Genomic DNA, 16,433 nt, shown 5'->3' on the forward strand with positions numbered 1-16,433 from the left:
ACCCCACAAGTTACAGTTTGCCAACCGGAAAATGATCCATTTATCCTGACTCTCTGATTTCTGTTAGTTCACCAATTCTCTATCCATGCTAATATATTACCCCCAACCCCGTGAACTTTTATCTTGTGCAGTAACCTTTTATGTGGCACCTTATCGAATGCCTTCTAGAAATCCAGATACACCAGATCCACTGGTTCCCTCTTATCCACCCTGCTCATTACATCCTCAAAGAATTCCAGCAAATTTGTCAAACGTGACTTCCTTTTCATAAAACCATGCTGACTGCTTATTTCAATTATGCTTTTCCAAATGTCCTGCTACTGTTTCCTTAATAATGGATTCCAGCATTTTCACAATGACAGATGTTAGGCGAACTGGTCTATAGTTTTCTGCTTTTTGTCTGCCTCCTTTTTTAAATGGGGTGTTACATTTGCGGTTTTCCAATCCGCTGGGACCTCCCCAGAATGCAAGGTATTTTGATACATTACAACCAATGCATCCACTATCTCTGCAGCCATTTCTTTTAAGACCCTAGGATGTAAGCCATCAAGTCCAGGGGACTTGTCCACCTTTAGTCCTATTATTTTACCTTGACCCCTGCCAGCGATTTTTAACAGAATCTGGAGGGTGATTGCTGAGGAGGTCTCTGCCTCAGATACTGTGACACAGTGCCAGAAAAAGTTCAATGATCTTTTGAGGGTCGTCAGAGTACAATTTTTATTCATATACTCCTTTATTACGTCAATTATAAATCTGACACACTATTTGTTCTCATGCTGCTGCTGTCTGAGCACTTTTTGGGTTTTCTCCTAAAATGCATGACACATAGGTTAGCTTAGTGTGGCAACCTATTTGCTATGAATGATCTTTACACATTATTAAGATTGCTTTCTGAGCTCTCATAAGATGTTTCCGCACTTCGATGTCCTCCTGATAAACCACGTGCAACTTCCAAGGCCATTAAACAGAGGACTATATTACATTCAGACAGTATGGTATAAGTGCTTTGATGGCTATCTGTGTATGCCACAAGAGCAGATGGACCCTCTGGTAACCATTCCCATTTTCATCTTTGCAGGCAAAGAAGTTCCACAACTGCCGTGAACAGGTGCGGGCAGGCGGCGGTCCACCTCAGACCCTGCCACTAACGTACCTGGAGGAGCGAGTGACAGGCTTCATCGGCATCTCAGGTCTGGAAACTACCAGTGGTGGCACTGACCCTCGCCTGCGTCCTGAGGGTAAATCCTGCACACTCCCTGGGCTGGGTTGGGGCAATATGATGTAGAGTCTGTGGACTAGGGTTGGGCAATGTGATGCAATGTCTCTGGACTAGATATAATGGAGTAGCAGCGGTCCTTCAAATGAGCCTGTGCTATGTGACCTTCCTCATGTCACCCTGCCCCCTCCCCTGCTGCTAACCACTCGTCTGTTGCTTTCAACGTGCAGATGACAAGTCGCAGGTGCTGAATCCCTGGGATCAACCCTCCACGTCAGCCCTTTATGTGGAGGAGGAGGAGGAATTTGAAGAAGAGTTGATGGAGCAGCCGACTCCGGGGGGCCGTTGCGGGAGGGGGGGGGGGCGGGGGTTGCGGGTGGCAGATGCAGTCTACACCTCTTTTACCACTGGAAAACATCTCGTCTGAGGATGATGTTACATTCCTGGGCTTTGAGATCTCTGAGGCTCTTGTGACAAGTAGCATGCAGCAACGCAGTTCTGGGGTCGAATACCGTATGCTATCTCTCCGAAGGCTGAGTCGGCAAAGTCGGTCTGCTAACAGACAGGCAGTCGCGAAACTGGACATGGCAGGACTGTCCACGGAGAGCATCAGGCTCACCCGTCAACTCCTTGATGTCCTGGTTAGGATTCCCGTGACCATTGAGAATCTCACTGTGACTGTAATGGAGGTAGGGTCGCAGATTGTCAGTGCGAGCTGCGAAATCTGCGAGGCCATCACTGCCCACACGAGGCTGGTGACCTCCACCAGTCACACTGGAGTCCCGGAGAGTGTGGCAAGAAGCCTTTCAGAGTTCCCCCAACCTGACACCCAGACACACCCCCACACCACCTGTGACTGGCGATGTCGGTGAAGAGGCTTGCCAGTCAGAAGCCGGGCCTTCCGCATCACAAACTCGTCTAGTGTCACCCCAGGAGGCGTCTCCAATGTCTCTCCCCCCAACACAACAGCGCTCTGACAACATTGCTGCACGCTATCGTGATGCCACTTTGGGTACAAGGAGCAGGCTGAGGAGGGGTCTAAGGGTAAGGCGGTAAGGGTGGTGGAGAAAGGCCGGTGATAAAAGACAGTGGGGCAGGGGTGTTGGTTATAATGTTGTTGTTGTTATTTAATCACAGTTTAATCACAATTTATGTTATTTTATTAAAGTTTCAATGTTTTCAAATGATGATAACAAAGTTATAAAAGTTTACAATATTTCATAAATGATTTTCTTCACCTTAACCATTCCTGTGTAGTGACTCAGTTGCAGAATAAGAGGGGGAATAGTCAACATGGTGGGATAGAGTGGCCAGGCAATGGTCAAACGTGCCGTTCACTCTTTAAGCAAAGCATTCAATTATGAGCTGTTGATGCAGGGTTTTTGCAGCGGCGAAATTTCCACGATGTCTCCCCTGTGGTTGTGGTGGGAGTGGTGGTGGTGGCATGGGTTCCACGCCAGGTTCATCTTTCTCGTCTTCCTCCTCCTCCTCCTCCTCCCCTCTCTCCTGAGGTGCTCCTGCAATCCCCATTGGCAAATCCTATCCCCTCATGATGGCTAAGTTGTGTAGCATGCAGCACACGACAATTAACTCAGAGACCTGCTGAGATGAGTATTGCAGGCAGCCTCCAGAGTGGTCCAGGCATCGGAAGTGTTGCTTGAGCATTCCAATTGTCTGTTCAACGATGTTGCGTGTGGCTGCATGGTTCTCATTATAGTGATGTTCAGCTTTTGTCTGAGGGTTCAGGAGGGGGGTCATAAATCAGGCGGCGAGGCCGTACACTTTATCCCTGAGCATCCAGCTCTGGCCTAGTGGTTGAAACTGGTACAGACCTGAAACAGTGCTCTCATGCAAGATGAAAGCATCATAGATGCTCCCTGGATATTGGGCACTGACTGCCATGATGCGCTGCGCTGAGTATGGTCGCAGGCGATCTGTAGGTTCAAGGAGTGGAATCCCTTTCGATTTCAGTAAACCTCTGGATTGTGTAAAGGTGCTCACAGGGTGATGTGCATAAGTCAAGGGCACCCTGAAGCTTGAGGAAGCCAGCAAATCGTCCAAAACCTACAGCCCTCTCATTCTGGGCCTCCATGGTCTTTGGGAAATTTATGAAGTCCATCCTGCATGCGTACAGTGTTGTAGTCACCTGGCAAATGCAGCAATGTGTAACATGCTGCGAGATGGAGAATATGTCCCCCGCTGATCCCTGAAAGGATCCTGAGGCATAGAAGGCAAGTGCAGCAGTCACCTTCACCTCGACGGGTAGTGCAGTCCTGGTAACGCTGGTGGGCTGTAGGTCTGCCAGTACGAGCTGGCATATCTCTGTCAGCATTTCTTTTCGGAAGCGCAGCCTTCTAACGCACTGTGCCTCAGAAAACTGCAGGTATGAGCGATGTTCCCTGTAATGTCATTGGAGGCAAGGCCTCCTTCCCATACACCTGCGACCTTTTCCATTACATTCAAAATGATCATCAATAAGCCTTCTTGTAGCTCAACACTGTATAAATATAGCAGCCAGGAATAATGGCTGACATAGTATAAGCCCCCACCTTTTAAAATATCCTTAAATGTGCTTTAAAACAAACTAAACTCACAATAAAAAGTATGCAGTAACACAGCGTTTTTCTCTCAGTGCTTTTAATCACTCAGAACTGACTTTCTCTTCTGTTTACAAGATGGCGCCGTCAGCGCTTGGTGCATCCAGGGTGCAACTGCTTTTTGTTGGTGTGTTCCCCGGCGCATGCTAAATCGTGCAATATTGCTGAAAGCTCCACCAGGGGCACTAGCACAGCAATGCATAATGACTTAAATTATCCAAATGGTGAAAAGAGCAGGCGGACGGTAAGTTTTAGCGCCGCCGCAAAACCATTGCTGAAAGTTCTGCCTGGGCGCAAAATCTTGTGTGCCGCGTTTCGTGCCAAAAAAAAATCATTTTTGTGCCCCACCCAGGCGCTAAACGGGGCGCAAATTAGCCAAAAATCCAGCCCCATGTCAAAAAAGTTATATTCCAACCAACAACAATTTTGTTATTTTCATAAATATTTTCCTGGAACAAAACTTTGTTTTAGCATTAAAAGAAGTTGCATATTTTATCCTCAGTTTTGATTTTATTTAAAAAAAATTTAAACTTAAGTTCTAGGTTACCTTGTGCAATGTCATCAAAAGAATTCTGGTTCACCATTCGTTCCACTATTTTGGAAACTTTATCAACCCTTGTAATATCATCACTCTGGAACAAAAACATACAAATAAGCAAATACAGAAGAAAATAGTCATCAAAATGAATGTTATTAAGCAATTATTTAGGATTAACACAATTATAAATGATTAGCAAATTTGAATTCTCCATTCACAAAAAGCACCATTTTAAATTATATACGAAAATGGTAACAAAGAAACAGAAAGCAAACCACTAAAGAAAGGAATGAATATGATTGAACATAAGAACATAAGAATTAGGAGCAGGAGTAGGCCATTCGGACACTCGAGCCTGCTCTGCCATTCAATAAGATCATGGCTGATCTTCTACCTCAATTCCACGTCCCTGCACGATCCCCATATCCCTTGATTCCCTTAATAGTCAAACATCTATCGATGTCTGTCTTGAATATACTCAACGACTAAGCAGCCACAGCCCTCTGGGGTAGAGAATTCCAAAGATTCACCAGCCTCTGAGTGAAGAAATTTCTCCTCATCTCAGTCCTAAATGGCCGATCACTTCCTCTGAGACTGAGATTGCATGGGATTACATAGGTTTTACGGCACAGAAACATGCCATTCGGCCCAACCAGTCTATCCCAGCATTTATGCTCCACGCGAGCCTCCTCCCGTCTTTCCTCATCTAACTCTGTCAGCATAACCCTCTATTCCCTTCTTCCTCATATGCTTATCTAGCCTCCCTTTAAATGCATCTATACTATTTGCCTCAATTACTCCCTGTGGTAGAGAGTTCCACATTCTCACCACTCTCTGTGTAAAAGAGTTTCTTCTGAATTCCCCATTTGATTTCTTGGTGACTATTTTATATTGATGGCATCTAGTTATGCTCTTCCCCACAAGTGGAAGCACTGAGCTGGATTTTACCTACCCCGGCAGGTCTTTGGCAGGTGACGTCAGTGGCGGGTCCCAGCCTCGCTGCTGGCTCCAGCCCGCTGTGTAAAATGATTTTTCCTTGATTGGGCTTGTTAAGCCAGCCCAGCGCGTTTGCTGGCTAACTGAAGGAAGCGGGTCTGATGATGTCATTTGATGACGTGACAGCAGCCGGTTTCCTTAAACGGAAGCATGCGCAAATTGACTTAGACATTTGTGCTGTCAGTGTTCTACAATACTGAGGTGTTGCAAACACTGACAAGGACTGCACAGAGGTGCACAGCTGCTCTCAGACGCTCCCAGGACTCCCTCCACATGCTTATTTTCCTGTAATTTGTTGCAGTCCTCCTCAGTATTAACAATCTCCACAATCTGGTGTCATCCGCAAATTTAGAAATTGTTTTTTTGATTCCAAAGTCTAAATTGTTAATATAAATTGTGAACAACAGTGGTCCCAGCACTGATACTTGTGGAACCTTCTGCCACTGTGAATAGCTACCCTTTACCCCTACTTTGCTTTCTGTCTTGAGGCCAGCTAACTATCCATTCTGCTACTTATCCTCTGACTCCGCATTCTCTGACCTTATTCTCTTGTTTATTTTGTGGAACCTTATCGAAGGCCTTTAGAAAATATATGTCATGCATTATCCATATGTGAACTAAACTGTGTACATATATTCTAAGTTTATAATAATTTTGTATTCCCCATGCACTTGACTAAAAATATAATGAAAGTCTGTCTGGGTTTTAATATTTTAATAGAATATGTTAAATATGAATGTTTAAAATGTCACATGTCAATCATTTTGCGTAGTCAATCAGCTTTTCAGATGCACAATTTACAATCTAGGGGAGTCAAATGAACACACTATGCTCAGATCACATCATACACTAGCAAAATATCAGCCTTTGTACATGTCCTGGATATGTGCAATGTATTCAACAATCTTTCAGCTCTATTTGCCTCAATGGGCTACTGGTGTGCAACCACAGGCAGCACACCATGCAGATGAATGGCCATCATATTGACAGCAGTCAAGATTCCTATATTATGCTGCAGTCCTATGTTCCACCTGTATTTGCAGCACCATGACAATTCAATGGCTAGATACTGGGCAACAAGGGTTATTGCCTCATGACATGGCTTAAGATTCTGGTCTGGAACCTGCGCATGTGTGCACAGCGAGCCTACAATGAGAGCCATGCTGCCAAAAGGAACATTATAGAGCACACCATCGGCATCCTCAAGCAACAGTTCTGCTGTCTGGACCACTTTGGAGGATCCCTGCCTCATTCAGCTAAGCAGGCATCAAGATTTGTGGTAGAATGCTGCATGCTGCAAAACCTGGCCATTATGAGGGAAAGCCCTTGCCACCACCAGGCGAGAAGGTGAAGAGCAAGAGCATGACGAAGAGGAGAAGGATGGTAGTTGCCTCCTTGGTGCCAGGGTCAAGGATGTCACTGAGCAGCTACAGAACATTCTGAGTGGGGAGGGTAAACAACCAGAGGTCGTGGTCCATATTGGTACCAATGACAAAGGTAGAAAGAGGGATGATGTCCTGCAGGCAGATTTTAGGGAGCTAGGAAAGAGATTAAAAAGCAGGACCTCAAAGGTATTAATCTCTGGATTACTCCAAGTGCCATGCGAAAGTGAGTAATAGGAGGATAGAGCAGATGAATGCGTGACTCGAGAGATTGTGCAGGAGGGAGGGCTTCAGATTCCTGGGCCATTGGGACCGATTCTGGAGGAGGTGGGACCTGCACAGGCCGGACAGATTGCATCTCAACAAGGCCGGAACCAATATCTTTGCAGGAAGGTTTGCTAGTGCTGTTGGGGAGGGTTTAAACTAATTAGGCAGGGGGATGGGCACCAGGATGTAACATTAGAAAGGGGAAATAAAAGTGCTCAAAAAATTGGGAGAGGCAGAGAGCACTAAAGTAAGAACTAAGAGAGAATACAGGACGGTCTAAGATGGGTTTATAGTCTATGTATGTGAACGCACGTAGCTTAGTAAACAAGGCAAGTGAGCCCCAGATAAATATAGCTACATGGAAATATGATGCTGTGGCATTAACTGAGAACTGGCTCAAAAAAGGGCAGGTTTGAGTATTAAATATTCCTGGTTATAAGGTGTTCAGGAAAGATAGGGACGGAAAGATAGGAGGTGGTGTGGTAGTGTAAGGATTTGCTGCAGAGGGAGGATGTCCTGGAGGGCTCAAGGACAGAATCTATAAGGCTAGAGTTAAAAAATAATAGAGGTGCTATTACACTACTTGGTATATTCTCTCGACCACCAAATAGTGGGAAAGATATGGAGGAAATTTGCAGAGAAATTACAGAGAGATGCAAGAACTATAGAGTAGTAATAATGGGGAACATCAACTATCCTAATATAGACTGGGATCATAATAATGTAAAGGACAGTGAAGCGGAAGAATTTTTGAAATGAATTTAGGAGAACTTTCTTGATCAGTATGTTTCCTGCCCGATAAGGGAGTTCTGGGGAATGAGGTATGTCAAGTGGAACAAGTGTCAGTAGGTGAACATTTAGAAAACAGTGATCATAGTATCATAAGATTTAGATTAGCTATGGAAAAGGACAGGGAGCAATCTAGAGTAAAAATGTTTAACTGGGGGAAGGCCAATTTCAGTAAGATGAAAACGGATCTGGCCCGGGTAAACTGGAGTTAAAGATTGGCAGGCAAAACTGCAATGGAACAATGGGCTGCCTTTAAAAAGGAAATAGTTTGGGTACAGTTGAAGTACATTCCCACAGGGAAAGGTAGGGCAAATAACGTCAGTTCTCTGGATGACGAAACAGACAAGAGAATATGATGAAGCAGAAAAATAGCGTTTATGACAGATGTCAGATTACAAATACGACCAGGCCAACATCCTCAGCATTGAAGCACTGACCACACTTGATCAGCTCCGCTGGGCAGGCCACATAGTTCGCATGCCAGACACGAGACTTCCAAAGCAAACGCTCTACTCGGAACTTCTCCATGGCAAACAAGCCAAAGATGGGCAGCGGAAATGTTACAAGGACACCCTCAAAGCCTTCCTGATAAAGTGCGACATCCCCATTGACACCTGGGAGTCCCTGGCCAAAGACCGCCCGAAGTGGAGGAAGTGCATCCTCGAGTCTCATCGCCAAGAGCATGCAGAAATCAAGTGCAGGTTGCAGAAAGAGTATGCGGCAAAGCAGTTCCACCCACCCCTTCCCTCAACGACTATCTGAGCCACCTGTGACAGAGACTGTTGTTCTCGTACTGGACTGTTCAGCCACCTAAGAACTCATGCTAAGAGTGGAAGCAAGTCTTCCTCGATTCCGAGGGACTGCCTATGATAATGATGATTGTTATGTATGCAAACCTCACCAATGTGTAGGACTCCTCAACTATTTTGGTAACTTTCTATCGGGGTTGAGCACTTTGCTGGAACCCTTGCATTTATTGCTACACAAGGGTGACGACTGGGTTTGGGGTAAATCTCAAGAGACAGCCTTTAATAAGGCCAAAAACCTGCTATGCTCTAACAAGTTACTTGTATTGTATGACCCATGTAAACGTTTAGTACTAGCTTGTGATGTGTCGTTGTACGGGGTCAGTTGTGTGTTACAGCATGCAAATGTGTCAGGGAAACTGCAAGCAGTTGCACATACGTCCAGAAGTTTATCCAAGATTGGAAAAGCCTACAGTATGGTTGAGAAAGAGCGTTGGCATGTGTATATGGGGTTAAGAAAATGCACCAATACCTATTTGGTCTCCGGTTCGAGCTCGAAACCGACCACAAACTGCTTACTTCACTGCTCTCAGAAAGCAAAGGTATCAACACCAATGCTCCGTCCCGCATCCAAAGATGGGCACTAACATTATCTGCGTATGACTGTGTAATCCGCCACAGACCAGGCACAGAGAACTGCGCTGACGCCCTCAGTCGGCTACCATTGCCCACCACCGGGGTGGAAATGGCGCAACCCGCAGACTTGCTTCTGGGAATGGATGCTTTTGAGAGCAAGTCACCCGTCACAGCTCGCCAGATCAGGACCTGGAATAGCCAAGACCCTGTGCTATCATTAGTAAAAAGCTGCATCCTTAATGGGAGCTGGTCGGCGGTTCCTGTGGAAATGCAAGATGAAATTAAGCCGTTCCACCGATGTAAGGATCAATTGTCCATCCAATCGGATTGTCTCCTATGGGGGAATCGCGTGGTTTTGCCAAAAAAAGGCAGGGAAACGTTTATACGCGACCTACACAGTACCCACCCAGGCATAGTCATGATGAAAGCTATCGCCAGGTCGCACGTTTGGTGGCCCGGCATTGACTCCGAATTGGAGTTTTGCGTACACCAATTAAACACTTGCTCACAGTTGAGCAATGCACCCAGGGAGGTCCCACTGAGCCTGTGGTCATGGCCCTCCAAACCGTGGTCCGTAGATTTTGCTGGCCCTTTTCTAGGAAAGATGTTCTAGGAAAGTAGCAGTGGACGCTTACTCTAAATGGATTGAATGTATAATAATGTCATTACATACGTCCACTGCCACCCATTGAAAGCCTCAGGGCCATGTTTGCCACCCATAGTTGCCCGACGTCCTTTTTAGTGACAATGGACCGTGTTTCACCAGCTCGGAATTCAACGAGTTCACAACCCGCAATGCATTAAGCATGTCAGGTCTGCCCCATTTAAGCCCGCATCCAATGGTCAAGCGGAACAGGTAGTCCAAACCATCAAGCAGAGCTTGAAACGCGTAATGGACTGCTCCTTGCAGACCCGGTTATCTCGGGTCCTGTTCAGCTACCAGACACGGCCCCAATCGCTCACCGGGGTTCCCCTGCAGAATTGTTAATGAAGAAAGCACTCAAAACCAGGCTCTCCTTAGTCCACCCGGATCTCAATGATGACGTAGAAACACGGCAGCACTGGCATAACGTGTACCATGATCGCGCAGCGATATCGCGTGACACTGAGGTTAATGATCCTGTGTTTGTTTTCAATTACAGTCGTGGTCCCAAATGGATTGCTGGCACTGTTTTAGCCAAGGAGGGGAATAGAGTGTTTGTTGTTAAACTGTTGAATGGGCAAACGTGCAGAAGTACTTGGATCAGACCAAACTGCGATTCACTGACAACCAAGAACAGTTTTAAGAAGACTTTACCATCTATGATCCACCTTCACACACCCAACCAGCAATCGACCTCACTGTCAACCACGAGGATGAACCCACCATGCCCGACAGTCCGATCAGATCAGCTGCGCTGCCGTACAGCAATGATCGGACCAACTCACCCATACCAGGACTTCAACTCAGGTGATCGACCCGGGAACGCAGAAGGCCAGATCGCCTCAACCTGTAAATAACTTGTACGTAAGACTTTTGGTGGGGGGTTGGGGGTTGGCGGGGAGTGACGTTATGTATGCAAACCTCACCAATGTGTAAGACTTGCCACCAGGGGGCACACCTGTAGGAGACCTAAGGGTCACCTGTGCACCCTGGGCAAGCAGATATAAAAAGCATTCCACCATGCTGCTTCCTGACTTTGGAGTTACATTAAAAAGACCAAGGTCACAATGGTTTGAGCTGACAACACAATACTATTGTGTTATTCTGAACATAATAATGATGATATGATGATGACATCTGAGAATCAGGCTATACATAGAAATGTCAGAGGAGAAGTGAAAAAGAAAATAAGAGGGGCGAAGAGAGGGTATGAGAATAGAATGGCAGCCAACATAAAAGATATCTGAAAGTCTTCCATAGGCACATAAATAGTAAAAGGGATTAAGAGGAAGGGTGGGACTGATTAGGGACCAAAAAGGAGACCTATGCATGGAGGCAGAGGGTATGGCTGATGTACTAAATGAGTACTTTATATCTGTCTTCCCCAAGGAAAAGGATGCTGCCATAGACATAGTGAAGGAGGAGGTAGTGGAGACACTTGATAGGATAAAAATTGATAAAGAAGAGGTATGATAAAGGCTGTCTGTACTTAAAGTAGATAAATCACCAGGATTGGATGGGATGCATCCTAGGATCTGAGGGAACTGAGGGCGGAAATCACGGAGGTACTGGCCATAATATTCCAATCCTTCATAGACACGGGGGTGGTGCCAGAAGACTGGAGAATTGCAAATGTTAAACCATTGTTCAAAAGAGAGAGTAACGATAAACCCAGCAACTACAGGCCAGTCAATTTAACCTTGGTAGTGGGGAAGCTTTTCGAAATAGCCCCCAGCTCTTTACAATATACATTAATGATTTGGACGAAGGAATTGAATGTAATATCTCCAAGTTTGCAGATGACACTAAGCTGGGTGGTAGTGTGAGCTGTGAGGAGGATGCTAAGAGGCTGCAGGGTGACTTGGACAGGTTAGGTGAGTGGGCAAATGCATGGCAAATGCAGTATAATATGGGTCCCAGTGGTGGTGGAATGCAGCTTGGAACACCCAGGGCCCCACCGTCCGAGGTTGAGGGTCCCAGTGGTGGTGGGACACAGCATGGAACAGCCAAGGCCCCACCGTCCGAGGTTGCGAGTCTCAGTGGTGGTGGGACGCAGCATGGAACACCCAGGGCCCCACCGTCCCAGCCTGCGCCTCCCACTGGGTTGCCGCAAGGCAGACCCAGGATGAGGGGAAGGAGAAATCGACTGTGCTCTCCTGAGATGCAGGATGCAACAGATGTGCTTCAGATCATGGCATTGAGTGGGGAGAGCATTGACCTTACCCGATCACTCGTGGACACCATCAGTGGGGTGAGTGATGAGATAGCGGGACTGTCAAGAGAAGTAACAGTAATGGCATAGGAAATGGGAACGATATCTGGGAACATCAGTGAGGGAATTGCGTCCATGAGAGAGGGAATGTCAGAGGTAGTGGAAAGGATGACAGTGGCCACGAGGGAGGGAATGTCGGAGTTAGTGGGAAGGACGACACTGGCAATGACACAGGCCATGAGGGAGGGCATGTGTGAGTTAGCTGCTGCAATAAGAGAACACACCCAGGCCATGAGCCATTGACAGAATCAACTGTCACTGCAATCTCCACACCAGCCTCTGAAGATACCCTAGCCGGGCCCTCCACATTAACACGTGACCCCATCCCCCAACCCACCCCACCCATGAAGAAGTCCACATTCACCGAGATGTTAGAAGGACTAAGCTTACATAGAAAACATAGACATAGAAAACATAGAAAATAGGTGCAGGAGTAGGCCATTCGGCCCTTCGAGCCTGCACCACCATTCAATAAGATCATGGCTGATCATTCCCTCAGTACCCCTTTCTTGCTTTCTCTCAATATCCCTTGATCCCTTTAGCCGTAAGGGCCATATTTAACTCTCTCTTGAATATATCCAATGAACTGGCATCAACAACTCTCTGCGGCAGGGAATTCCACAGGTTACAACTCTCTGAGTGAAGAAGTTTCTCCTCATCTCAGTCCTAAATGGCCTACCCCTTATCCTAAGACTGTGTCCCCTGGTTCTGGACTTCCTCAACATCGGGAACAATCTACCCGCATCTAACCTGTCCCGTCCCGTCAGAATATTGTAAGTTTCTATGAGATCCCCTCTCATCCTTCTATACTCCAATGTATAAAGGCCCAGTTGATCCAGTCTCTCCTCATATGTCAGTCCGGCTTGGTGCCAAGCCCAAATACACTAAGCCATCGCCTGCGGGCAGGGGTGGTGGAGAGTCCAAGACCAAGCGCAGCGGGCAGTGTTAGACTAAAGGAGATGAAAGATGGGTGCAGCCTTTCCTTGCTGCTGTTGTTGTTGTTGTTGATGTTACTATTGTAACTGTTTTCAAATTGAAAGTTTTTTGTAAATTATGTAAATTTACAACTTTATAAGTGATCTTAAAGTTTTTAAGTGATCTTAGAGTGTAAGTGTTTTCAAATTGAAAGTTTTTTGTAAGTTATGTAACTTTACAAGTTTATAAGTGATCTTAAAGTTTTTAAGTGATCTTAAAGAGTCACAGTAAAGTAAAATTTGATACAAGAATTATTTTATTACAGTAAAGTTAAGTACATTGTAAACTTCTGAATAAAATATATTTTACATTAAAACTGAATCATGTTCCATTAACACAACACAACATTTAGGAACCGCTCCAAAAAATGAATATGTCCATGCGGAATAGTTGTCACTGAGCCCTCAGGCATCATAAAGCGTTCATAGATGAGCTGCTGAAGCAATGCTCGAGCAATCGTTAAAGGAGCACAATGGCCCACCCTCCTCTGACGTTGTGCTCCGGCCTCAGGCACTTGCATGGTTTCCTCATCCTCGTCATCATCCTCCTCCACCACCTCCTCCTGCTCGTCACCTGCACCTTCCAAATCATTATCATCAGCCACTCTCACCGCAGGTGGGTCTTCTTCCACTATCAGCTGCTGCTGCCTCATGATGGCTAAGTTATGCAGCATGAAGCACACAACAGTGAACTGACCGGCAATCTCAGGGGAGTATTGCAAGTAGTCTCCGGAATGGTCCAGGCATCGGAAACGCTGTTTCAAGATACCAATGGTCCTCTCTATGATGCTGTATTGATGGTCAGCTTCCGTCCGGGTTACGCGTAGGGGTGTCATGAGCCAGGTGGCGAGGCCGTACCCTTTGTCTCCCAGTAGCCAGCTCTGCCCTTCTGGCTGCTGCTCAAACATGTCAGATATAACGTTGTCATGTAGGATGAATGCATCATGGGTGTTGCCAGGGTATCTTGCATCGACTGACATGATGCGATGCATGTTGTCACACACGAGCTGCACATTCATGGAGTGGAAGCCTTTTCCATTCCTGAACAGCTCGGCATCCTCCAAAGGTGCTTACAAGGCGATGTGGGTACAATCAATGCAGCCCTGTACCTTTGGGAAGCCAGCAATCCTTGAGAACCCCACAGCCCTGACATGGATTGCTTGGGCGGTCATTAGGAACTTGATGAAGTCATTCCTCCGTGCATACAGTGCAGCCGTATCCTGGTGAATGGAGACATGTATTGCATGTTGAGAGATGGCGCACACATCTCCAGTTGTAGTTTGAAATTATCCCGAGGTAAAGAAGGAAAGTGCAGCTGTAACCTTCACTTCAACTGACAAAGCAGTCCACCTGCCGCTTCTCGGCTGTAAGTCTGGTCTCAGCAACTCACAGATCTCACGGACAACTTCTCTGCGGAAACGCAGCCTTCTGACACGATCTGCATTACTCAGGTCCAGGAACGAACGCGTGACTCGAAATTGCCGAGGTGGGTAAGGCCTCCTGCCCAGCAGCCTACAGGCTCTGATGTGATGAGCTCTAATTAATTGTCTCCTATTTAGCACAATGATGCAGAACGCATGCAAAAGGTATGACATTGATAGTATTGCCCCCATAGTTAAAGTTAAAACTTTCAAAGAAGGTCAAAATGGCAGGAAAGCAGGCAGCACAGGTTCACAGTTTTCTCTCTCTCGCTCTCTTCCTCCCCTCAAGGTATGTATATGGACCGCACCCAAAGGTCTTTTGTCCTCTCCTCTCCCCCACCCCCCTTGAGTGTTGTGACCTCTCTTTCCCTCTCCCCCCCCACCCGAGTCTTGTGACCTCTCTCTCCTCTCTCCTCCCACCCCCCTTGTGTCTTATGACCTCTCTCCCTCTCTCTCCCCCAGCCCCCAACCTCTCCATTTGCTTGCTGCAGCCTGTTACAGCCTGTCCGGTGGTTTTGCTTCCTGCACCCGCTGTGTCTGCTCTGATATCGGCATTTCAATCGCTCCCACCCTAGCCCTGGCCCTCCCAATGCATTGTCGTCCCACAGCTAGCCCAGGCCGAGTGGCCTCCCACACCGGCCGACCCGCTGTCTTCCCGGGCCGAGTTTTCAGATGAAGGAAGGACTTACTTCTATTTTTTATTTGTTATTGAATGCTTATTACTTTTTGTGCTTTGCAACTCTTGGTGCTTTAGGTGCAGGTCCTCTGCACTTCCCTTCCCACCCCTATCCCAGGCCGAATGGCCTACGATGTACCTACCTGCGCTGATTTCTTAACTCTCCGCAAGGGTTTTCTGAAGTTGCCATATACGCTGGCCTAAGTAGATTTGGAGTAACTATTAGCTGGCCAAAGTGGTCTAAATGGCCAAAACTGGCAAAGGTGGCTGGTAACGCCCCCTTTTGAAAAAAAAACTAAACTAAAAAAATCGTAACTAACTCACTTACACTGGCGCAAACTGAATATGTAAAATGAGGATTTTTAAGATACACCAGAAAAATCAAGTTACTCCAAAAAAAACGGAGCAACTCCTGGCCAAAATTGAGCCCATTGATTCTACTGGGCCCAAGTTTCGGGCCGCACCTAGATCGGCGCAGCCCCGACCTGGACGCCCGTTTTTCACGCCACAAAGTGCGCCTAAAAAAAACTTCCAGATTCTCCGGCTCCCTGCTGGTCCTCTTGCCCTCGGTGCGGCGCAGCAAAATCTGTAGGGGGCGGTGCTCGGTCCCTGCGCTGAAAACAGTGCCGTGACCTCTGCACATGCGCGCTACAGTGGGCGCGCATGTGCAGTAGCTCCAGGCGCCCAAAATTGTGTGGGTGGGGCCCGAAGCACGCAGCCCCTAGCCCTGGCCGAATGGCCTCACTGGGGCTGCATGCATAAGGCTGCCTCCCACGCCCAGCTCCTGCTTCCTCCGGACCGGACCCGACCCGACTTGACACCCGCTCCCACCCTCCCCCACCGGACCCCCCCCCACCTGGTTCGAACAGCGAAGGAAATTTGTTTAAGTGTCGTCAGCGGGCGATTGCGCTCGGACGTCGTCCCAGTTCCAGCGTATCTTTCCCAGCCAGCTCCAGCCGAGTAGCGTGGGACCATCGCTCGGTACCATCCAGAGTGGCAGCTTGTGCACCACTCCATCGTAGGAGACCTTTACAATAGCACCGCCCATTACAGGAATCAGTTCTTTAGTGTAAGTCTCGTGGAAAGTGGCGGTAAGACTCGCCTTGAGGCCTTGTTGCATCACAACCTTTCAAAAGACTTTTTGCCCAAGATGGACTGGCGCCCATGTCGAGCTCCATTGACACCGGGAGTCCATTTAGTTCAACATTCAGCATTATCGGGGGACAATTCGTGGTGAATGTGTGCACCCCATGTACCTCTGCCTCTTCTATCTGAGGCTC

The 16,433-nt window shown here is 47.2% G+C and overlaps 1 protein-coding gene across 2 annotated transcripts in view; it reads right to left on the bottom strand.

Moving 5' to 3' along the window:
• The window catches only part of dnai1.2 (dynein, axonemal, intermediate chain 1, paralog 2), a 610,660-nt gene that overhangs the window by 395,295 nt on the left and 198,932 nt on the right, over positions 1-16,433 (bottom strand). For both annotated transcript variants that reach the window (XM_070868013.1, XM_070868021.1), the window contains exon 10: positions 4,361-4,445. In XM_070868013.1, coding sequence (XP_070724114.1) covers positions 4,361-4,445 — 85 coding nt within the window. The remainder of the gene's footprint in view (positions 1-4,360; positions 4,446-16,433) is intronic.

This window comes from Pristiophorus japonicus, chromosome 2 (genome assembly GCF_044704955.1).
Source record: "Pristiophorus japonicus isolate sPriJap1 chromosome 2, sPriJap1.hap1, whole genome shotgun sequence".
NCBI classification, from domain to species: Eukaryota; Metazoa; Chordata; class Chondrichthyes; family Pristiophoridae; genus Pristiophorus; species Pristiophorus japonicus.